The sequence below is a fragment of the Peromyscus leucopus genome, chromosome 20 (assembly GCF_004664715.2).
Source record: "Peromyscus leucopus breed LL Stock chromosome 20, UCI_PerLeu_2.1, whole genome shotgun sequence".
NCBI lineage: Eukaryota > Metazoa > Chordata > Mammalia > Rodentia > Cricetidae > Peromyscus > Peromyscus leucopus.
Window position 1 is genome coordinate 35,950,800 of NC_051080.1, and position 23,142 is coordinate 35,973,941.

Consider the following 23,142-nt stretch of genomic DNA (forward strand, 5'->3'; position numbering starts at 1 on the left):
TCATTTAATTTTACATCCCTACCAGTTTCCCTCCCACTGCCTCTCTGCTCCACCCATCCACTCGTCCTCTGTTTCTGTTCAGAAAGGGGCAGATCTCCCATGGGTGTCAACCAAGCATGGCACATCAAGTTGAAGTAGGACTAAGCTCCTCTCCCTTTGTATTGAGGCTGGGTGAGGCAACCCAGTATGGCGGATAGGTGATAAATCATGCTTTCTGTATCTGACGGTGATATGAGCTGTGGAAAGTTATGGGCAATGTCACAAGGGTAATTTGACCCAGGTATGGTGGCCCCTGTCTGTAATCCCCACACTTGGGAGACTGAAGCTGGAAGATAAATGGGGGTTTATAACCACCTTGCAGGGTGAATGGGGAAATGGATTTTGGACAAGATAAGGGAACACACTGATAGAGATGTCATTTTGAGCAGAATCCTGAAGACAAATATTACAGAAAGCTCCGGCAAGTGTTTACCTGCAGAGGAAACACACTGAGGCCAGAGCACATTGGATGCAGAAGGAGGGCCCGTTGGTACAGATATGTTGAGTGGGAGGCTAGAGACCATGTGGGGTCTGTAGGTGATGGAAAGGGAGGCAGCCTGCGTGAGGCAGGAAGCCATTACCCACCAACGAGTTAATAGAGCTCTTTGCTAGTTCCAGAGCCAAAGGGTGGAGTTCACATATAACCCAGGGCAGCCCGGTTTTAAAAACTGTTGTGCTAGGACACAGCCCCACTTCCCGATGGGAAAAAGCAAGAGCATTCTCTCTCTTAATATGGAAAACATCCAAGCACTTGTAAAACCCTTGGGAATTTTCCAAGTACTTCATCTGTGACCGCGTAGGAGCCTACAGAGTGGAGTCAGGACCTGCCATGCTTTGGATTCCTCCATCTTCTGTCCAGTGCTAGCTCCCTGGCTGGGGGAGCGTGCTGTGCTCGCACTCCTAAAGAATGCCTTCTGTTGTCCCACCAGCAGCCCTGCATTGGACAAGGGTAGCTCCCCTGGGCTAATATCCCCCATCCCCATCCCCATCCCCCCCCCCCCCCCCCCCCCGCAATGGTAGTTTTAAAAATTCAGTTTTGGCCAGGCAATGGTGGCACACACCTTTAATCCCAGCACCCAGGAGGCAGAGCCAGGCGGATCTCTGTGAGTTTGAGGCCAGCCTGGTCTACAGAGAGAGATCCAGGACAGGCACCAAAAACTACACAGAGAAACCCTGTCTCGAAAAACCAAAAATAAATAAGTAAAATTAAAAAAATAAAAATTCTGTTTTTGCCAGGCGGTGGTGACACACACCTTTAATTCCAGCACTCAGAAGGCAGAGGCAGGTGGATATCTGTGAATTCAAGGCCGGCCTAGTCTACAGAGCAATTTCCAGGAAAGCCAGAGATACATAGAGAAACCCTGTCTCAGTAAAAAAAAAGTTTTTAAGTGTATTTATTTAGCAGCGTGGCACAAATATAGGACAGTTTGCAGGAGGCCTCCTACCATGTGCCCTAGTATTCTCAGGCTCAGTGGCAAGTACTTTTTACATAGTCCCTAGGCTCAGCCTGACAGCCAGGACTCCACACAGAAACGCTGTCTTGGAAACAACAAGAATAAACAGCCCCTGGGCTGACTCTGGAGTTGCAGGTTTTCTCTGTCCTTTCTCATGCTGGATCAGGGACCTGGAGAGATGATGGCTCAGTGGCTAAGAGAAAGTACTGCTCTTGCAGAGGACCCGGGTTCAATTCCCAGCACCCACATCTAGTGGCTCAAAACTCAAACTGGAGAGATGGCTCAGCGGTTAGGAGCACTGACTGCTCTTCCAGAGGACCCAGGTGCAATTCCCAGCACCCACATGGCAGTTCACACCTGTCTGTAACTCCAGTTCCAGGGGATCCGACATCCAGACATATATGCAGGCAAAACACCAGTGCACATAAAAAATATTAAAAACAAACTCCCTAAAAGTCCAATTCCAGGGCATCCCTGGCCACCTGCAAGCACATGTTGCTTATAAACTAAGACAGCCCTTATACACATGCATAAATAAAAAGAATACTCGGGGTGTTTTCCAGATCAGTGGGCTGACATGGCTTCCTGGCCCTCTGCTTGCCTTAGCCAGGGTCACACAGACCCGTGCGTGTGAGTGTCTGGCTCCAGATCACCCAGCCCAGTCAGTGGCGGGCCTTGGCAGCCAGCGCTGGTGCCGGGCAGGCACAGCTGAACTCCGCCTGGCACAGTGAGAGATGCAGGGAGCGGAGCAGCTGTGCCTGACACGCAGGGGCTTGCTTCTGTCTTGCCCGGAGCAGAGCAGGCTGCCTGAGAATCCTTCCATACATGGCCAGAGCCAGTGTTCTGTTATCGGGGAATGGGAGTTCTGGGTGGGGCTGGATACCTACCAGAAGTTTCTGAATCAGTAGGAGAAGGAGGCAGGGTGTGGGCATGGCCACACTGGGGTTTGAGCCCTCCCTGTCCCGGGTGATTACAGCCCAAGGTACTGCTCAGTGCTGTGGTTTCTCTATAAAATGGCAAAGACACCTGCCTCCAGATTGTGCTGATGAGTGAATTATATAAAGATCTTAGCCCGGCACTTAATGTGTAATTAGGGAATGAAAGCCATGATTAGCTGGTTGTGAACTTGGCAGTCATAGATGAGGCAAAAAGGTCATGTGTGCAACAGCCTGGCAATGTCATGGTAGAGCAGGGACCTGTGGCCTCCAAAGACCACACAGGGCTTTATCCAGTCTTTCTCCACGGACCAAATGGAGAGTCAGGGCTTGAGCCCTCAGAGGCATAGCCCTTGAGGCGCCTTTGGGAGACTCTGGGTTCTACCCCTGCAGCAAAGGAAGGGCCAGTGCGGAGGCCATTTCACAGAGAGGCCGAGCCACTGCCCAGAGCAGCCCAGCAACAGGCACTGGAAAACCCAAGGGCTTCATGAGTTACAGAGGACAGGATTTTGCTATGGGGGCTGCTAGGTGGGAGAAGCCCGGCTCTCGGACTCATACTGTGGGGTGATGATGGAGCCGGTGAGCTGGACACAGGGCTGGGGCAGGAGCGAAGAGAAGGCATGTGTGGGTAGGGGACAGCCTGTGTGAGCCTGGCAGGGTTCCAAGGGCACAACAACTTGGAGAGGGACAGCCGATAGCCAGGACTAGAATCCTGAGCGCTAGACTCCCGGACTAGAGTTGGGTTCTCAGCACGGAGCAGCCTCTGAAGGCCTTTGGAACCTGTCCTCAGTTTCTCCCCTTCTCTTCTTCACTCTCTTCCTCTTACACAGTATATAGTGAACCCAAAATGGGCCTTTCCTTCCCGTCTTGCTCAGACCCTAGGGTGGCTCAGGATGGCCTCTTCTGCCAAGTGAGATGGAGATACCAACCCTGCCATTCCATTCTCGAATTCTGAGTGACATGTAGGATCTATGTGAACCTGAGAACACCTGAGGAAGGTTTCTTGGTAGCAAAGGCCCAGACAGTGGATGACATATCCTCTTGAATGAGCAGCTGATAAATTCTCAAGGAATACATGAACAACAACACATCAGCAGGGCAGTGCTGGCCCATACCTTTAATCCCAGCACTTGAGAGGTAGAGACAGGCAGATCTCTGGGTATAAAGCCAGCCTGGTCCACATAGTGGGTTCCAGTAGAGCCAGGGCTACACAGAGAAACCCTGTCTTGAAAAACAAAGAAGAGGAGGAGGAGGAGGAGAAGAAGAAGAAGGAGAATAAGAATTAGCATATTCTAAGTGGTGGTGTGTGCTTAGGTCCTATATAGAATGTAGAGGCGTGGAACACAGGCCATAAAGCCGTGGATAGTGGATAGACGCACTCAGGGAAACAATGGCCGCCTGGCTTTGTGCCAGCGGCTGCTTATTTCCAGCCAGCCTGCACTGCAGTCAGGTCAAGAGCCGGCTTCCTGGGATGGGGAGAGTTTCCAGGAAGAGGCTGAGGTGGAGGCAGGGGACCTGCCAATGTCAAGGCCCCAAACCCCACCAGCAATTTCCTGAGGTGCTCCGGAAGGAGGTGGGGATGAGAAGCAGTGGTGTGCCGTGGTGCCTGCGGCTCTACATTCCTGTCCAGCCTGTTGTGAAGCCAGTGCCTTTGCTCATTTCTGGTCCCACCCTACCCCTGACCAGGTTCTTCCTTACTGCATCCACCACCCAACCTGCACGTCTTCGGAAGCTGGTGAATCCTGAGAGGTGGCCTCCTCCTCTGATCCTAGCTGGGGGCTCAAGGGACCTCCAGGGCTCCCATCCTGATACGGCCCCTTCTGCAGTCACGTTCTGAGCCTCTGCTGTCTCTAGCCAGTCAGTCAAATGGAGCCCCTTGCTCTGGCACCCCGGGCTTTCTATTTGTGCCTGACTCCAGGGAGGGTAACATAGCTTGTGTGTGCTCTTCATAAACCGCCCCCCCCCCCCCCCAGTTAGCTGGTGTCCTGGGTCACCTGAGGCTGAAGCCCACCCTAACTCCTAGGTCTTGGACAGAAAGCGCCACTTTTTGTTTGTGGCAGGAAGAGCCCCTGGCTCTGTGCTGTGCCAAGATAGGCCACTGGGAAGCAAACAAACCTTTTCCTGTGTGTGACAGCCCCTTCCCTATCGCTTAGTCCTCAGAGAGGCCATCTTCCTGTGTCATGACAGCTCAGGAACCGTTTCCGCTCTGTCTGCCTTTGACTTGCAGAGGGACCAGGTTATATTGAGAGGGAGAGGGCTCCCCTGAACAGCGGAAGCACAACCAGAGAACTCGCCCTGCGGACCAACTCTGAGTCAAGCACTTTGACCCATCTTCCAGGTAAAATGGTGTGTACAGGAGCACATCTCTTAGGGCCCTGCCGGCCAAAGGGCAGATAGTCCATTAGCAGTTATCCCTGCTGAAAGGGAGGCGAGAAACTGCCAGAAGGCCTAGGTTGGAGGTCTGGGGGGATGTCTGTCCAGGCCTGGCCTTGGACATCTTAAGGCAGAGCTTCGGCGTAACTGGAACAGTCTAGGGTGGCTCTTGTTCACCAGCATTTCGGAAGCTAACTGAGTGACAACCAGCTGTGCAGTGACTTGGACACAATGTCTGCTGTGATTTACCAGGAATACGTCTTTTTTCAGGACCTGGTGGTTATATATATTGAAATTATCTTTTGTTTTGTTTTGTTTTGTTTTTTTTGAGAGAGTTTTTCTGTGTAGCCCTGGCTGTCCTAGAGCTCCCCTTGTAGAACAGGCTGGTCTCAAACTCAAAGATCCGCCTGCCTCTGCCTCCCGAGTGCTGGGATTAAAGGCGTGCGCTACCACTTCCCACTATAATGAATTTCATTATGACAATTTTCTTTTCTTTCTTTTTTTTTTCCTTTGGTATTTTGAGACAGGGTTTCTCTGTGTAGCTTTGGTGCCTTTTCTAGAACTCACTCTGTAGCCCAGGCTGGTCTCGAACTCACAGAGATCCACCTGACGCTGCCTCCCGAGTGCTGGGATTAAAGGCGTGCGCCACCACTGCCCACTATAATGAATTTCATTATGACGTTTTCAGAGATGTATGTAAAGTATTTTGATCATGTTCACCTCTCATTATGCTCTTGTCCCCCGTCCAGCTCCAGCTCACCCTCCCAACTCCCAGCTCTGCCCCTTCTGTTTTGTGTACATGTCGGTAACCCAGTGGGCTTGATTAGGATTGTTTGCACAAGCTTGTGTAAGGGGTTACTTCCCAGAACCTGAGCCTCTCACCGGTGGCTACACCTCTGAAAACTTCCAGTAACTTCCCAGGGAAGAAGGGTAGGGCCCCATCCATGATGAAATATCAACGGGCCCAAACCTGTGACATCTTTTGTAGGTAATCACAGCTAAGTGTGTCCAAGAGTGTAACAGCCACGCCATACATGGAAGACAGCACTCTATGACATTCCACCTAGTCCTCCGGCCCTTACATTCTTTCTGCCCACTCTTCTGAGATGTCCTTTGAATGTTGGAAAGAGCGTTGTAGATGTCTTATCTGAGGATTGGCCATTGAAGGGTCATTTATTCTCAGGACTTTGACCAGCTTTGAATGTCTTCAGTAACTGCTGCCTACTGGGCGTGGGGATGGGGAGCTGTTCTGACTAAAGCGGAAAACTGACCTATGGTTGCACACTGCGTCCATTGAGATTAGGAGAACAGCAATGGCTTCTCCACGAGGGCCTATGACCTTCCCGTCCTTGGGCTTTTTTTTTTTGTTTGTTTGTTTTTGTTTTTGTCCTTGGGCTTTTGAAAATGACAGCCAGCACTAGGCATGAATTTCCTCCTGGGGAGCAGGCCTCAAATCCGATCAGAAAGCAGTTGTTTACCCCCATAACAGACACGCCACTAATACTTCAGGGGACACACTACGCTTAGCACAGGAATACATCTTGATTTTGGGTTTTTGGTTTTGTTTTTTTTTTTTTTTTGGTTTTTTTTTTTTCGAGACAGGGTTTCTCTGCGTAGCTTTGCGCCTTTCCTGGGACTCACTTGGTAGCCCAGGCTGGCCTCGAACTCACAGAGATCCGCCTGGCTCTGCCTCCCGAGTGCTGGGATTAAAGGCGTGCGCCACCACCGCCCGGCTCTGGTTTTGTTTTTTAAGACAAGGTTTCTCTGTGTAGTCTTGGCTGTCCTGGAACTCACTCTATAGACCAGGGTGACCTTAAACTCAGAGATCTGCCTGCCTCTGCCTCCTGAGTGCTGGGATTAAAGTTGTGCACCACCACCACCCAGCCAAGAATGCATCTTGATGATGAAGAAAACTCTTGTAAAGTCCAAAAGACCCAAACTGCGTCCTGACTGCATCTGATGGCAGGTCTCTGACCGCAGCGTCCTTGTGAAGGGCGGGAATGCATGCTAGTGAGAAAACACATACAATGTCTGGACTACAGCTGATGCCCAGTAAGGTTAGCTGTTTGTATTATTTATCAGCACGGGCCAGTGGGCAAACACCTGTGTACAAAAAAAAATACCACCCAGGGTGGGTGACTGCCCAAATGCAGCCTGTGGGGTAACCCTCAGTCTCCGGCAGAAGGAAGAGGATCCTCAAGTATTCTGCCCATTTTTCTGTCATTTTACCCATCCTCTTTGCATGATAGTTGTCTGAGACAGCTTACAGCTCTGTCTTCCACCGCAGGGCTCAGTTCCTCCAGGGTGACAGGCATGTGGAAATTCCTGTCTGAACTCAGCATGAACACCCGCTCTGGGGCCCTTCTCATTTTGAGGGTGAGTCCTGCGAGAAGACCTGAAGGCCTGGCTCCAGTCTGTGCCTGTCACAGACGGCTTCCAGGAGGAGGTGGCATCTGGGTCAGGGCTCAGAGCCCAGATACAGTCGGGGAGAGCAGCAATGGGCATCTCACAACAGCCGAAGGCAGAGAGTCAGCCTGGCAGCCTGAGACCTTAACAGTGCCTGCGGCAAAGGGGTGGGGGTGGGGCTCCCAATTTGAGCATGTTTGTGCCCCTAACAAACCTCTTCCTCCTCTGCACAGTTCGGTACAGGGGGGGGGGACGACACTCGCTCAATTAGTAGTGACCTGTTGGGTGTCTTTCAGTAGATTCTTTGACCAGGGCAGTCCCAGATGACAGTCACCATGCACCCAGTGACAGGCAGCACAGAGTCCTCTCTTCCCTGCAAAGCTTAGCTCCAGGGTGGCTCTATTTGCCCAGTCCCAGGCAGACACTCTCGAACACAGCAGGTAAGGACAGGATGGTCTGGAAGGCTAGGCTTATCTGGGATTCCAGGGCTCCGGCTTCCTGTGGGCGAGTGTCCTAGCAAATCCTGGGCTGCTCCGGCCCAGGAGGATGGGGGAGAGGGAGAAAGCTGCCATCTTGCCACTGAGCATCCCACGTGCCCACTGCTCGCCCCAGCCTTGCTCCTGGGACTCTACAAGGCTCTCATTGTTCCCTGCTTTGCCGGGCTGACCCCCAGGGAGCAGCTCTGAGCTGGGGGCCTGGGCTGGCCCTCATTCTCAGGGGCGGCTTGGGTGGAAAAAGTTGCAAGTCGCACCAGAAGCAGCTGCTAAGGAACTTGGGGAATTCTAGGCTAAGAACCCTGGAATCTGAGGGTCAAGTTCCCTTTGAAATGCCACAGGTGGTCTGACTCCAGTCTGTCCAGCCTAGAGGGATGGTTGTGTGCACAGCCCCCCCTCTCATCTATCTATCTCCCTCTCTTCAGTAACCCAGACTTTCCATCTTCCTACTAGTGATTTGCCTGAGGCCCTGGGTGGCTGAGTGGGAAAATTTGTACCTCCTTGTTTGGGGGCTGGCTTTATTTTCAAATTAGAGCCTAGGCATTGGGAGTGTGCCTTAGTAGTATATTGCTTGGGTAGAGTAAGGTCCTGGGCTGAGTTATCAGCACTGCAATAATAATAACAACAACTATGCAAAAAACGTCTGATTTCCTCCCAATGACATTTAATTGAAAGCAGGGTTACAATGACATGAAAAAGTTAAAATGAAATTTTCCTGTGTATGTGTGTGTGTGGTGTATGTATGTGTCATGTGGGTTTGAGCACATGCATTGAAGGGTGCTTATTCACACGGGTGCAGGGCCAGAGGTCGAAAGTGAATGTCTTCCTGGACCACTCTGCCTTATTTTTAAATTTCTCGTTGTTATCTTATATATTCATTTCTTTGTGTGTGGAAGTCAGGACGACTCAAGAGTCAGCTCTTGGGCTGGAGAGATGGCTCAGCGGTTAAGAGCACTGGCTGCTCTTCCTGAGGTCCTGAGTTCAATTCTCCAGCAACCACATGGTGGCTCACAACCATCTGTAATGAGATCTGGTGCCCTCTTCTGACCTGCAGACAGAACACTGTATACGTAATAAATAAATCTAAAAAGAGTCAGCTCTTTCTTTCTACCGTGAGGGGCTCAGGGATTGAACTCATGTTGCCAGGCTTGGTAGCAAGCGCCTTTATCCACTGAGTCATCTCTGAAGGGACATGGCTCCGGCAGGCCTTGCCCTTCCCCCTCATTCCCTCAGCCTTGCTAAAGATTGCATTCATAAAGCTAGCCACTAAGGTCTAGTCCCTTATGTGGCCCCTTCCTCTCCTGAGGCTGACTACCAAGGTCCAGCTGTCAAAGTATTGAAGCCCAGCAATCAAAGCCCCCTTTGGCTCACCTAATTAACATGCCCAGTTAAACACCTCATCCTAACACGGAGCTTCCCTTTTTACCTTTATAAACCACTAGGCACTGCAGTCCTTTGTCCCTCTGAGACAAATAATCCCCTCCCCCTCCTCCTTGTCCCTTCCCCTCTCCCTCCCTCATCCTCTGTCTCCTGTCTTTGTCTCTTATTCCCTGTCCTTTGTCTCTCTGGGCAAATAAATCTCCTTCGTGCTAAGAGCTTGGTTTTGGGGTGTCCTGAGCCGATGCCAGGCCTTTCAATCTTACTGGCTTCACCTTTTTGGTTTGTTTGTTTGTTTGTTTGTTTATATTTTGGGTTTTCGAGACAGGGTTTCTCTGTGTAGTTTTGGAGCCTGTCCTGGAACTTGATCTGTAGACCAGGCTGGCCTCAAACTCACAGAGATCTGCCTGCCTCTGACTCCCAAGTGCTGGGATCAAAGGCATGCGCCACCACTGCCCAGCTCACCTTATTTATTTGAAACAGGCTCTCTACATAGCTCTGGTTGTCCTGGAACTCACAGAGATCCTCATGCCTCTGCCTCTGGAGTGTTGGGATTAAAAGCATAGGTCACTGAAGGTCACTGACCTCCATTTGTTAAAAGTAGCATGCCAGCTAAGCCTTTTCATTTTCACAATCCTCTTCAAGCTGTTGTAGTACCTACTTTTCAGGAGTGGCTTTGTGCAACTTTTATTGGCCTCCTGAAATTCATTTAGCTCCCTTTGAAGATACCTTAAAATTTATGAGCCTAAATGTAGCCATTATAAGACCATTAGTTCTGCTCCTTGTGAGCTGCCTGTTTTTTCTTTATGGTTCTTAGTTGTTCTTTTGCAGAGCTGCCAGCTTAAGTCGTGCTGGGATCACGAAAAATGGGCCTTGGTGGTTGATGTTCCAGGAGTTGTATCCATGCCAGTGGATGCCCACACGCTCCAGAAGAGAATTTGACATTGCTGCTGCTGTTGTTGCTGTTACAGCAGTGGTGGCCACCACTGCTACTGTTTCTGGGATTACCATTTCATAATTGCTTACTACAGCTAGCACAGTGGAGACCCTGGCAGCAAAAGTAGCTACCACAGTTAGTTAATCCTCATTCTATTGGGCATGATAAATTTAATTCAATGTTATATACATTTCGATTGGCTTTGAAGATTATAAATTTATAAACTCAAGTTCCATTTGCTTTTGGGATACCGTCTTACAAGGACTCCAATTTGCAGTAAGGCTCGTTAAGGAAGGGAATGGCTCAGTTGCCTTTAGCCTACTGGCTATGGGTGGGATAGGACCTCTGTTGGTCTTTTCTGTGTCGAACACACAGACTGCAAGCCCAGTGCCACTTTGAGATCTTTGGCAGCAGTTAACTCTGTAGCTCACACACGATTGAGCCTGTATGATAATGAGTATTCAGAGACGGGTAATGCCTGGGGGGTGCTCACCAACCTAAGACAGAGGGCCTGTGTGGCCTGGGCAGGTGTCTCCATGACGGGTAAGGTGACCTACTGACGTCCCATGCAACCTAAGTCAGAAGCTCATTTTTTAGTAAAAGAGCGACCTGTGGGCCCCCGACACACCACCACCACCACCACCACCCCCACCTCCCCGTTTTGGGTAACTGTTACCTTGCTTGCTGACCTTGACCTTGATTTCCTCCCTATGCTAATTCCCTGCCAGGTTTCACCCTCTTGAATGCTTAAGGGAAGTTCCTTGTCTGTGTATCCTGCATAATGGGCATTAACAACTTAGATGCAAGATTGTAAAACATTGGTAGCGAACTTCTGCCCTCCGGGGTTCTTCCATTGTATTGTAAGCCTGTATTTAAGATCTCCTCCCATGGGGCTGGAAAGATGGCTCAAAGGTTAAGAGCACTGATTGCTCTTCCAAAGGTCCTGAATTCAATTCCCAGCAACTACATGGTGGCTCACAACCATCTGTAATGAGATCTGGTGCCCTCTTCTGGCCTGCAGCCATACATGCAGGCAGAACACTGTATACATAATAAATAAATAAATCTTAAAAAAAAAAAAAAGACCTCCTCCCTCCTTCAATAAATGGTATTCAGCATTAAATTAATTAATTAATTAATTAAAAAAGAATGAAAAAAAAGCATAGGCCCACTACACCCAGCTTCCACATTGATTGATTGATTGATTGATTGATGGTTTTTCAAGACAAGATTTCTCTGTGTAGTCCTGACTGTCCTAGAACTCGCTCTGTAGACCAGGCTCGCCTTGAGTGCTGTGATTAAAGGCGTGAACCACCACTGCCCAGCTACTTCCACCAAAGAGGGCATGTTGGATCCCCTGGAACTGTAGTTATAGGTGGTTGTGAGCTACTGAATGTGGATCCTAGGCTGGGAACCAAACTCTGGTCCTCTGAAAGAGCAGCACGTACCCTAACCTCTAGGGCATCTTTCCAAGCCCTACATCTTGTTTTAGACAGGGTCTAAAGGGTCCCTGACCTTGGAGCTCCCCAGTTGGGTAAACAGGCTGACCTATGAGCTCTAGGGATCTTCCTGTCTCAGCCCACCTCAGCTTTGGGGTTATAGGTATCTGGCGCTTTTGTTAACTGGGGTTCTGGAGATCTGGACGTGGGTCCTCATTTCAGTATTGGGCACTTTACCGACTGAGCCGTCTCCTTAGCCTCCTGATTGATTGATTGATTGATTGATTGATTTTGTTTTTCGAGACAGGGTTTCTCTGCGTAGCTTTGCACCTTTACTGGAACTCCCTTTGTAGACCAGGCTGGCATCGAACTCACAGAGATCCACCTGCCTCTGCCTCCTGAGTGCTGGGATTAAAGGCATGCGCCACCACTGCCCAGCTGTTGTCAGTTTTTAAAACCTTCTTCTTATCTCCTTCACAGCCCTTCTGCCAAGCAGGCTGGCTGGCAGACTGGCAAGCTGAAGGCATAGCCCCTGGTTCTTGCCCAGGTCAGCCAGAAATCTTCTCTGGCTCTGGCCACTCTGTCCACATTGCTTACCCGCTTTCTTAAAGTACTTTTTTTTTTTTTTTCTGAGTCTGGGTATGTGACTCAATGTCTTGCACATGCTGGGCAAACATCATACCACTGAGCCACATTCCCAGGCTCAGTAATTGACATAAACATAAGGCAAAGCCCGTCTGGTAGAGGGCTTGCATAACCAACACAGAGGACCCTGAATTCAATCTCCAATACTGCAGAAATAGAATCACATGCATACGTAAGTGCTAGCTGGGCACAGTGGGACATGCCTTGAATCCCAGTGCTCGAGATGCAGAGGCAGGCAGATCTCTGAGTGTGAGGCCATTTGATGTACACAGAGAGTTCTAGGACAGCCAGGACTATACAGAGAAACCCTGTCTTAAAAAAAAAAAAATGCTAAAGACCCTGAGTCCTAATCTTGAAACCATGGCTTGACTTTGCCCTGCCCATCAGCCTGTGGCTCCTGAACCTCACCTGTAAACAGGGACTCATCCTCTACCCACACCTCGATTGACTGTCTACACAGCATTTTTACCACCGTTACCTCACCTGGTTACCCACCAACCCGGGATGCAGGCAGAGCAAAGATTATTATCCTCACCTTACAGGGAGGGAAATTGGGGCTCACTGGGATGAGGTGGCTGGCCTGCAGTCACACAGCTCTGGTCGCCACACCGGTCCTTCATGACGCGGCAAGCTGACTCAGGCGATGGATTTATGAAGCCCACAGATGGCTGTTGGGGGCCAAGGCTGAGCTGTGTAAGCTGTTATTAAGGCAGTGGGAGAGATCACGGTCAGATCAACAACAGTGAGTCACCTCAGGCTCTCCACAACCATTTCTGGGACTTTCGATATTTTAGACAAGGATTTGTTACGTAGCTCAGGCTGGCCCCTAAATCAAGATCCTTCTCCCCGTCTTCTTTGCCCCCCTCCAACTCCCTCTCAGTGATGTTTGAAGACTGTAGAAGCTAGTTTCAATATCCCAAACCCAAGTCCTTCATTTAATGGACATGCCTGGATCCTGACTCCACAGGGGACAGGGCAGACTGTCAAGGTGCAAGGCGAAATGTTGGCCTTCTCGCTGCAGACATGCTCAGAGGTGTGCAGCTGGCAGATGTGTCCCAGTCCCTGGGTCACAACTGTATTCTGAAGTATGATTCTGTGGGCTTTGAGGAGGGAGAATTCAAGTCAATCTCTTTCCTTGATAATGGACCCAGGTGACAAGTTAGGTACAAAGGTCAGTCTATTTCATGTTTTAAAGTACCAACATCAATTGTTTGTTTAACCTATGAGGGTCAGGCATAGCTTTATTATTATTGTTGTTGTTATTATTATTATTATTATTATTATTAGTAGTAGTAGTAGTAGTAGTATTTTTGATAGGGTTTCTCTGTGTAACAGCCCTGGCTGTCCCGGAACTCACTCTGTAGACCAGGCTGTCTTCAAAGTCACAGAGATCCGCTTGACTCTGCCTCCCAAGTGTTGGGATTAAAGGCGTGCACCACCACCGCCCGGCTCATTATTTTTTAAAGATTTATTAACTTTACATAGGTGAGTGCTTTGTCTGCATCTATGTCTGTGCACAGCATGCAGGCACTGCCCCTATAGTCAAGAGGGTGTCAGATCCCCAAAACTGGAGTTACAAGTGGAGGCTAGTTACAGATTGGATGCTGGAAACCCAGGTTGTCTACAAGTGCAGCAGATGCTCTTTCCTGCTTTATACATTTATTGTTTTAATATTACATTTATTTGCATGTGTGTGTGTGTGTGTGTGTGTGTGTGTGTGTGTGTGTGCATATGTGTGCTTACGATTGTGGAGACCTGGGTGGAGGTCAGAGGACGGCCTGTGGCAGTTGGTTCTCTCCTTCCATCATGTGGGTCTAGACAATTCAGTTCAGGTCAACAGCCTTGGCAGCAAGTACCTTTACCCGATGAGCCCTGTTACTGACCTTACTTATTCGGAGACAGGGTTTTTCTGTGTGACTTTGGTTGTCCTGGAACTCACTATGCAGTTTAGGCTGGCCTCCAACTCCCAGAGATCCACCTCCCTTTGCCTCCTGAGATTAAAGGTATGCCATCATGCCAGGCTCCTATTTATTTTTGAGACAGTTTTACATTGTAGCTCAGGCTGGCCTGGTACTATGCAATCAAGGTTATCCTCAAACTTGGGCGGTTTTTCCTGCCTCAGCATTCCCCCATGCTTTGCATAAACGTGTGAGCCATTCTGCCCAGCTTTATTTTTATTTTTGAAACAGGTCTCTTGTAGCCTAGGCTGGCATCTAAGTCTTGCTTCCACCGCTCAGGTGGAATTATAGCCATAAAGCTGAAGGCTCTGTCTCCATTTTTAAGATACTGAAAACGTAGTTCAAGGTGATACAAGATCACAGGGCTGGGGAGGGAGGGAGGGAAGGAGGGAGCCAGGATTTGAGCCTGGGTTGATAGAACTCCAAAACACTGTTCCAGATGACTAAGACCCTGTCAGTTCCCTCAGGGGGAGCAGCAGACCCATTCCTAGGAGCTACGCATAGGTCAGAGTGATGTCACCGTCTCTGCAGCTGATTCATCAGCCTGTAGTTAAGAGAGGCCTCTGGGGGAGGGGTCTATTGGCGGGGTCTTCAGAAACAAGCAGACCGGACGACCAGGCAGGGGAGGTTCCAAAGCCAGGTGTGGTCAGAACACACCATTAGACAGTGGTCTGTTTCTAGGTCCTTCCAGCAAGAGCTCAACCCATTCTTAAAAGTTGAAGGGACGCGGGCCCAGAAGGGCGTGTGCGCATGAGATCGCCTAGTTTACACAGCTCGAGAGGGACTACCAAGAAGGACCAGCTTGGTTGTGGGGTCTCCAGCCTGTCACTACATAGCTCTCTGGACCGGTGGTGGTAGTAGGGGTGTTTGGGTTCCCTAGGCAGGCCGTGGGGCGTGGAGGGACGAGCGATCGGGGTGTTGTAAAGTGGCGAGGCATGGAAGGAATCTGGTGACCATATGGAGGTTTGGGATCTGCTGGGAAAAGCGGCTCGATTCTTTCAGACTGGGGGTGGGTGTGGTCCAGAGAAGGCAGTGAGGAGGATCTGCAGGTTGTGGGGGGGTGAGCTTGAGGCAGGCTTAGCGGCCAGCGAGTGTGTCCCGCCTCTGGGGTAGGAGGGCCTGGGGTGTCTGCGGGTGGCGATGGGGAGGGGCTAGTCGGCGAGGGGTTGTCCCGGCTGCCAGGAGGGGCTCCCCTTGGGAAGGGGTGACTCGGTCTGGAGCAGAGGGGTGATGGGGCGTCCGCCCTTCCGGGGAAGGGGCTCGACGGCGTGGGCGGGGCCGCAGGGTGGGGCCCCCTCCTCCTCCTCCTCCTCGCGCTCCCCCGCGGCGCGGGCGGGCAGGCGGGCGAGCGAGGGCGGGGACGGAGGCGGTGGGCGCCCGCGGCCGGCCCACAATGAGCAGAGCGGGCCGTGGTGAGTAAGCGGCGGCCGGCCGAGCCGGGCCACGCGGGGCGGAGGCTGCGCGGGCAGGTCGGGGCAGGCTGGCCGGGCGGGGTCGGGAGCCGAGTCCGCAGCCTTAGCCGCGCCGGAGCCGAGCGAGAGGACACCGAGGCCCCGCCCCGGCCGCCGGTGGCGCCCCGACCTCCGAGCCGCGCCGCAGACTCAGCCGGAAACCGGCCCCGGCCGGAGCCCGAGCGCCAGCCATAGGGCCACCTGACGCCGGGGGTCGGAGCCGCCCGCGCCGCCGCCCGCGTCCCCAGCCCCCGTCGGGGCTGTCCCGAGCCCGGCCCCACCATGGCGGGGCCGCGGGGCGCTCTCCTGGCCTGGTGCCGCCGCCAGTGCGAGGGTTACCGCGGCGTGGACATCCGCGACCTGAGCAGCTCCTTCCGGGACGGCCTGGCTTTCTGCGCCATCCTGCACCGGCACCGGCCCGACCTGATGTGAGTGTCCGGGGTGTGGGTGCGCGCGCGGGCGCGCGCGCCGGAGCGCGAGCGCGAGCGCGAGCGCGCGGGGCTGGGGACCGCCGCCGCCGCCGCCGCCCCCCTCAGTGACGCGGTGGCACCCGCCGCCCCCCGAGAGGTCCAGGAGCCCACCACACCCGTGGGCCCTGAATGCGGAGCAGGGCCGCCCAGACCCCCCCAGACCCGCGCACCCTTCCCCCACCCCGGGCCGCTGGTGTCAGGCTCTGACCTCCAGAGTGCCCTGGGGCGGGGTGGGGGGAAAGTGGGAGCCGATCTCCCACACTCGAGGAGGGAACTCGGACCCCTTCCTAGGGACGCTCCTTACTCTGCGCTCCAGCAAACATACCGAGCCTCCCTCCCTCCCTCGGTTGGCGCCAGAGCACAGTACCCCCAAACTTGACTGTCGGGGATCAGAATATGCCACTCCCCCCCCCCCCAAATAGGCTGCTGCGTCCAAGTTCGAGCTAGTGCGAGCAGACCCCCAGGTGCTCTGGCCGGCTGTCATTTTTCCAGTAGGCATTTACATCGGTAAAGGGCAACCACCGGAAAGGGTCTCCGAGAGAGTGCCGCCCTTACCTGATCACTTCCTACCTAAGAGATCGCTGCCCCGCGCCTGCTTTATTCACTTCCCCGGTCGTTCCCTCCCACCCCAGAAGCCTAAGCCCGGTTCCCTTCTATACATAAGCGGTCATCCGACTCGCCAAGTCCCATATTTTGTCGGACTCCCTTGGGAATGTAGATCATTAGTTTCAATTCTCTCTTCAGCGGTTTTTGTCATTTACATTTAAAGTGCAAAGAACCCAGAGGGGCGGAGGGGAGCCATCTCTCTGGAAGGCATTTGGGGCTGATCCGCTGTGTAGGGCATTAACCCTCTTTCTGGCACAGAGCTCCTAGATTCATGACTGTCGGGTGACTTGGGGTACACTACTTCCCAACACCACCTCAGCTGGGGAGAATCTGACTAGGTGTATGCCCGTGGCCCTGCCGTTCCCAGTGTGGCACAGCGGTGGGGCAGAGAAGGAGCCAGGCGTGGAGGGACGACTCTAGGACAGTTGACAGCCACCAATCTGTAGCTTCCAGCTGGAAAGCTACTCTGCAGGGTCTCCTGGGAAACTGTATGGGCTCCTACCTCCGCTTTCTTCCCTGAGCCCTGGAACCTCTTATCCGTCGTTCACTGATTTATTTATTCGTAAAACTGAAAGTGACGTTCATCTGGTGTCTGCCTTCCTTTCGCTTCACTCACGTTTCAGTAGCAATTCTGGAAGAAGAGTCCTGAGTCTGTCTTGTTTACAGCCCCCCTCCAGGGTTCCCCCCACCCCCAGCTCTCAGAACCTGCAGGGTCTCTTTGGATCTCTCCCAGACCTGTTTCCATAGGACTGGATGTGGGAGGGCCCCGAAGGGATTGCCCAACTCTAACTTGATTTACTGTGTGTCCGAGGGGCCCTGGAAGATAGGGTTTGGGGGAGTGTGGATGCAGAAGGGAGCCAGGGTTGTATAGTGTGGGACCCCAGTGGTAACTGAAGCAGGGGAGTGGAGCTTGGGCGTGCAGTGGTGAAGAGGGGGGGCTTGGCCCCTCCTTTGGAGCTGCGGCTCTGGGGTCTTCTGTTTTTGCTGGAGACTAGTCTTTTTTTTTGTTTGTTTGTTTTTTGTTTTTTGTTTTCCGAGACAGGGTTTCTCTTGTGTAGCTTTGCACCTTTCCTGGAACTCACTTGGTAGTCCAGGCTGGCCTCGAACTCACAGAGATCCGCCTGCCTCTGCCTCCCGAGTGCTGGGACTAAAGGCGTGCGCCACCACCGCCCGGCTGGAGACTAGTCTTGAGGCAGGGGATGAGGCTGGCATCAGGAGTGCAGAACCACCCCCTCCCCCCAAATGCTGGCTGCCTGGTGCTAATGTTTAAGCCCTGGGGAAAATCACCGGTTCTCTGGGCATCTGGGAGGTGGGGTTGATAACAAGACCTACCTCACAGCCCTGTGGTGAGGATTTTAAATGAGTTAATAAACATGTAGTTAACACTGAGCTCTGGAAGAGGTGCTATTAGGCCGTGGGGGGTGGGGGTGGGAGCGAGTGCTTAACTCCCTCATCCAATCAGCAAGTGTGTATAGTCACTGCTCCCACACACTGGGGTTGGCAGAGACCACAGCCAACAAGGCAAAAGCCTACATACTAGCTGGGCGTGGTGGCCCATGCTTTTAATCCTAGCACTTGGGGAGGCAGAGGTGGATCTCTGAGGTCCAGACCAGCCTGGTCTACAGAGGGAGTTCCAGGACAGTCAAGGCTACACAGAGAAACCCTGTCTCGAAAACCAAAAACAAAATCAACAACAACAACAAAAAAACCCCTACATACTGTTGCACATGTGGAGCTTGAGGTGATTAACAGTGGTTCCTCCAGGGAAAGCCTCCAGGGGGGAGACGTCCTGAGGAAAAGTCGAAGGTCAAGAGAAGGCCCCAAGGCCCCACCTGAGGACTTTCAAGGTCTTGGGGTCACTCAGATGTCCAGGAAGCAGATGTGAAGGGTGTTCCCTCCTAAGCAGAAGTCTAGACTCAATCATTTCCTAGGGAGGCTGGGCCTGGACCATGCTAATTGCTTGGGAGAGAAACTGAGGCCAGGTTCTTCATAAAGCCCAGAGAAGGGTGGAGGTTTATCTGTCCTCCATTTAGTTATTTGGTAGGGGTTAAATCCAAGTCCATATGCATGCTAGATAAGCGTCCAACCCCGGGGCTGCTCCCTCAGCCCTTAGGGGCAGAGCTGTACAAGGGGAGAGGTAGGGTGAGGATTCTAGCCTCTGATGATGTAGGCCCTGCCAGCCCGGTGGGTGCGTGCGTGCGTGCGTGCGTGCGTGCGTGCGTGCGTGCGTGCGTGCGTGCGTGCGTGTGTGTGTGTGTGTGCGCGCGCGCGCGCGTGTGCGCGCGCGTCTGTCTGTGTGTGTGTGTCTGTGGTGTGTGTGTGTGTCTGTCTGTCTGTGTGTCTGTGTGTCTGTGTGTGTGGTGTTCCTGCTATGTTGGTGAGGAACTGGACCATGCCCTTCTCCCTCCTCCGGCTTTTTTTGGATTCCCTTGAGACCAGGGCCCACGTGGCATCGTTTCCATGCGTTCATTTCCTCTGGAGGCAAGTGGAACTCTCTCGGCCTTTGAAAATTCTCAGAAAAGAAAGATCTGTGCGACCCAAACCCAGATGGTATTTAGGCACAGAGATGGCGTGGAAGGAGCCGAGAAAAGAATAGTAGTACTGTGTGTGTTTATGTATGTGTGCATATTTATTGGGTATGTGTGAATGTAGGTTAGAGGTCAACCTCAGATGATATTCCACTTTTTTTTTTTGAGACTGGATCTCATTGAGACTGGGGGCTGGCTAATTAGGCTAGGCTCTGTCTGGCCATCAGGCCTCAGAGATGCACCTGACTCTTCCTCACCAGTGCTGGGGTTCCAAGCATGCGCTACCACACCTGCGTTTCACATGGGTGCTGGGGTTGAACTCAGGTCATCATGCTAGTGTGTCACGTGCTTCCCAAGTGAGCCGCCTCCCAGTCCCAGTTACCACAGTTTTACAGTTTTCATCGTGCATTATTTCAACAAACGTGGACAAGAACACTTCCTAAACACCAGCGACCGTGTAGGGTCCTAGGGAAGCAGTGGGGACAAACTATGGCCCCACCTCCTGGGAACACTGCTGAGGAAGCCAAACTGTCCAGACAGGTTACCCTTATGTCCTTGGTTTTGGAATCCCCTGTGTTGGGCATTAGTTGTGTTTCGTGTCACAGACCGGGAAACTGAGGCACAGGGAGACTAAGTAGCTGGCAGATGAAGCTTTGCCGCTGTTCGGCAGTGACAAAGCTTGTGTGTGTACTTTGCGGTGTCTAGTAGGCCCCTGTCACTCAGATCCTGCTGGCCCTCACGCCAGCCTGGGAGCAAGGGCCGAGGCTCTCCTGAGTCTTCAGGGCAGTGGAGGCAGATAGGGTTCCTGACCTGCCCACGGTCACACAGCCTACCCGGAAGAGCAGATCCACAGGTGCCCCACCTGCTCACGCTCCAGCCCATTAGCCTACAGATGGATGAAGCCAACAAGCACCCGCGTTTCCCACACCAGCACCCTGTGGAGAGAGCCTGCCGTCAGTACCTGCCCCACTTCAGACGCCGAGGAAGCCCTTTACTAGGAAAGTGACGAGTCCCTCTAAGGAAGCTGTCCCCGGGAGTGCCTGATGGGACAGACCAACTGTTGAGTACTAGCAGCTCTGGGTTATCTTCCTTTCTACTCTGGGTCTAACTTGTTCTAGTTTGGGCCCCATGAAGAAACACATGAAGAGGGGGCTGGAGAGGTGGCTCAGTGGTTCAGAGCTCTGGCTGCTCTTCCTGAGGACCTGGGTTCAGTTCCCAGCACCCACATGGCAGCTCACAACTGTCTGTAACTCATGTTTCAGGAGATCCCATGCCCTCATACAGACATACCTGCAGGCGAAATACCAATGTACATAAAAAATTATATATATATATAAATAAAAGAAACACATGTAGGGACTAAAGAGTTTGCTCAGTGGTTAAGAGCACTGGCTGCTCTTCCAGAGGAACTGGGTTCGATTCCCAGCACCCATGTGGCGGCCTATAACTAACTAGTTAGTCCCAGGGAGTCCGATGCTCTTCTGGCCTCCTTGGGCATCAGGCAGGCACATGGGATACAGCCACACATGCTGGAAAACAGACATATATTAAATAAACAAGAAAATACTTACGCACACATACACACAAAAAATAAATAATGCAAATTTAACAAAGCAAAAACAAACAAGGGACCATTCCTCTTGGAGTTGGATGGGGTTTTGGGTCCTGTGCTTGGTGTGGCTTGTGTTTGTGGCATTCAGTGGAAGTTCCGAAAGTGTGGCTTCCCAGGGCTGGCTAGCTTCCCTGATCGAATCTCACCATCCTCTTCTGTAAAACGGGGAGAGCTGCTGGCAGGTTCGGGCTCCCCTGCATGGGAATGCTCACGTTGCAAGTCCGCATGGTTGCAAGTCCGCATGGTTGCAAGTCTGCATGGTTGAAGTCCGCATCCGTAGTTGGCCCTTTTTGTCGCTGCCTGAGGAGAAGGCTTCCTGGGGAAGAGTTGGAACTCCATCCCTGGCTTGGAGCCTGGCTGGAGAGGACATAGGCTCCCTCCGCTTCCAGAGGACAGTGACCGCTCGGTCAGGGCTTGCAGCCTCAGTTTCCTCTTCAGGAACCTGTAGGCGCCCTCCCAAATCTTACCGAGCCGAGGCTGGTCCTGGCAGGATCAGATCACCTCTTGGCCCTCCTTCCTGACCCCGCCCATCACCTCTCTTGACCCAGAACTCCTGTCTCTTGCAGCGACTTCCAGTCTCTCTCCAAGGAAAATGTCTTCGAGAATAACCGTTTGGTGAGTCCTCAGATGCGAGCACAAAGGGGTGTCTGCGGTGGGAGAGGGCGGCGGCGGCGGCCGCAGAGGGCCACTGCATTTGGAAGGGGGGGCTGGTGCAGGTCCTAGAGGAGGCCCTGGTTCTCCTCCCTTCTCACCTCTTCCCGTGGGTGCCCTTCAGGCCACCATGTGGGGATGGAACTGTCGTCACCCGTCCCCTTATAGTGAGCTGGTCCCAGGGTGGGAAGTAGTCACTAACTCTGCCGTCTCTGTCCCCTCCTCGCTGTGGCGGCTCCTGTCTCCGTCTCCACCTTTGTACCCGCCTCCACCCTAGGCCTTTGACGTGGCCGAAAAGGAACTGGGGATCCCTGCTCTCCTGGACCCCAGTGACATGGTCTCCATGAGTGTCCCCGACTGTCTCAGCATCATGACCTATGTGTCCCAGTACTACAACCATTTCACCAGTTCTGGCCAAGGTGAGAGGGGACCCCACCCTTCAGGGGGGCCCGCCCTGGGCTGTCGACTTCTTTTCTGAGCTGTAAAGAAATAGCCAGGGTGGCCAGGCGGCAGTGGCGCATGTCGCTAATGGGAGGCAGAGGCAGGGGATCTCTGAGTTGGAGGCCAGCCTGGGCTACAGAGCGAGATCCAGGACAACCAGGGCTACACAGAGAAACCCTGTCTCAAGACAACAAAACAAAACAAAACAAAAAAAAAAAAAGAAGGAAAAAAATCACCAGAAACAAACAGCCTATCATTTATTCACTGACAGTAGATTCATTAGTTCATATATTGCATTAAAACTGCATTGGCTTGGGTGAGGTGCTCACACCTGTCATCTCTGTACTTGGGAGGCTGAGGCAGGAGAATTACCTCAAGTTTGAGGCCAACCAAGGCCACAGAACCGGCCCCTGCCTGCTTTGCCTTGTGTGTGTGTTTGGGGCGGGGGCAGGGCTGGGGGTGGGTGGCGGGCAGGCAATCATAAGCCCAGGTGAGCTCTGCTGGGAGTTCACCTCCCCTCACCCACTTCCTGCCTGGCACTTCCTGTCTGACGCTTCCCAGGGCTTTCTCTTCCTGCCACGCTGCTCTCTTCTTCGGGGCTGTTGCAGCCCAGCTTTTTTTGCAGAGCCTGCTTGAGAATAGAGACACTGTCCAAGAGTGTATGCTGGAGGGACGGGCTTCCCTCTCTGTTCCTGTCAGGTCGCTGAGTGTCCCGGGACCGACAGCTCCTTTCTGCACAGGGGAAGTGAGTCCAGAGAGGGGAAGCAAGGGACTTGAGCACACAGTACAAAAGCTAAACAATCTGAGGCCTACGCGGGGCAGTTACAGACACTAGGCCCTGAATAGCCCACGTGGGCCGTGTTGACTGCATCTGCTTTGTGTGGGGAGAATCCAGTCTGTCTCTTTAAATGGGGTGGGGTGGGGCTGGAGAGATGGCTCAGTGGTTAAGAGCACCCTCTGCTCTTTCGGAGGACCCAGCACCTTACACAGAGGCTCACAACGGTCTATAATCCTAGTTCCAGGGAAGTGGATGCTCTCCTGATCTCTGCAAGCATCGGGCATGAACAGACATGCATGCATACATAATTAAATGACAATAAAAAAATGTTTTTTAAAAAGGCTGGGTGTGGTTGTGCATGCCTTCCATACCAGCTCTTAGGAGGCAGAGGCAGGCTGATTTCTGTGAGTGGAAGGCCAGCCGGGTCTGCAAAGGGAGTTAGTTCTAGGTCAGCCAGGGCCACAATGTGAGACTTTGTCTCACAAAAATGAAAGAGAAAAAACCAACAACAAATACTGTTCTAGAGCCTGGCAGAGTGCTTGCACACC

The 23,142-nt window shown here is 52.5% G+C and overlaps 1 protein-coding gene across 2 annotated transcripts in view; it reads left to right on the plus strand.

Moving 5' to 3' along the window:
• The first annotated feature begins 4,661 nt into the window (after positions 1-4,661).
• Micall1 (MICAL like 1) overlaps positions 4,662-23,142 on the plus strand; it is a 43,186-nt gene continuing 24,705 nt past the window's right edge. The window contains exons 1-3 of one of the 2 annotated variants that reach the window (XM_037197658.1): positions 4,662-4,766; positions 21,291-21,339; positions 21,653-21,794. In XM_037197658.1, coding sequence (XP_037053553.1) covers positions 21,710-21,794 — 85 coding nt within the window. In that variant the 5' untranslated portion in view covers positions 4,662-4,766; positions 21,291-21,339; positions 21,653-21,709. Of the gene's footprint in view, positions 4,767-15,564; positions 15,937-21,290; positions 21,340-21,652; positions 21,795-23,142 lie in introns of those variants that run through there. The other variant, XM_028871122.2, reaches the window with a different exon arrangement.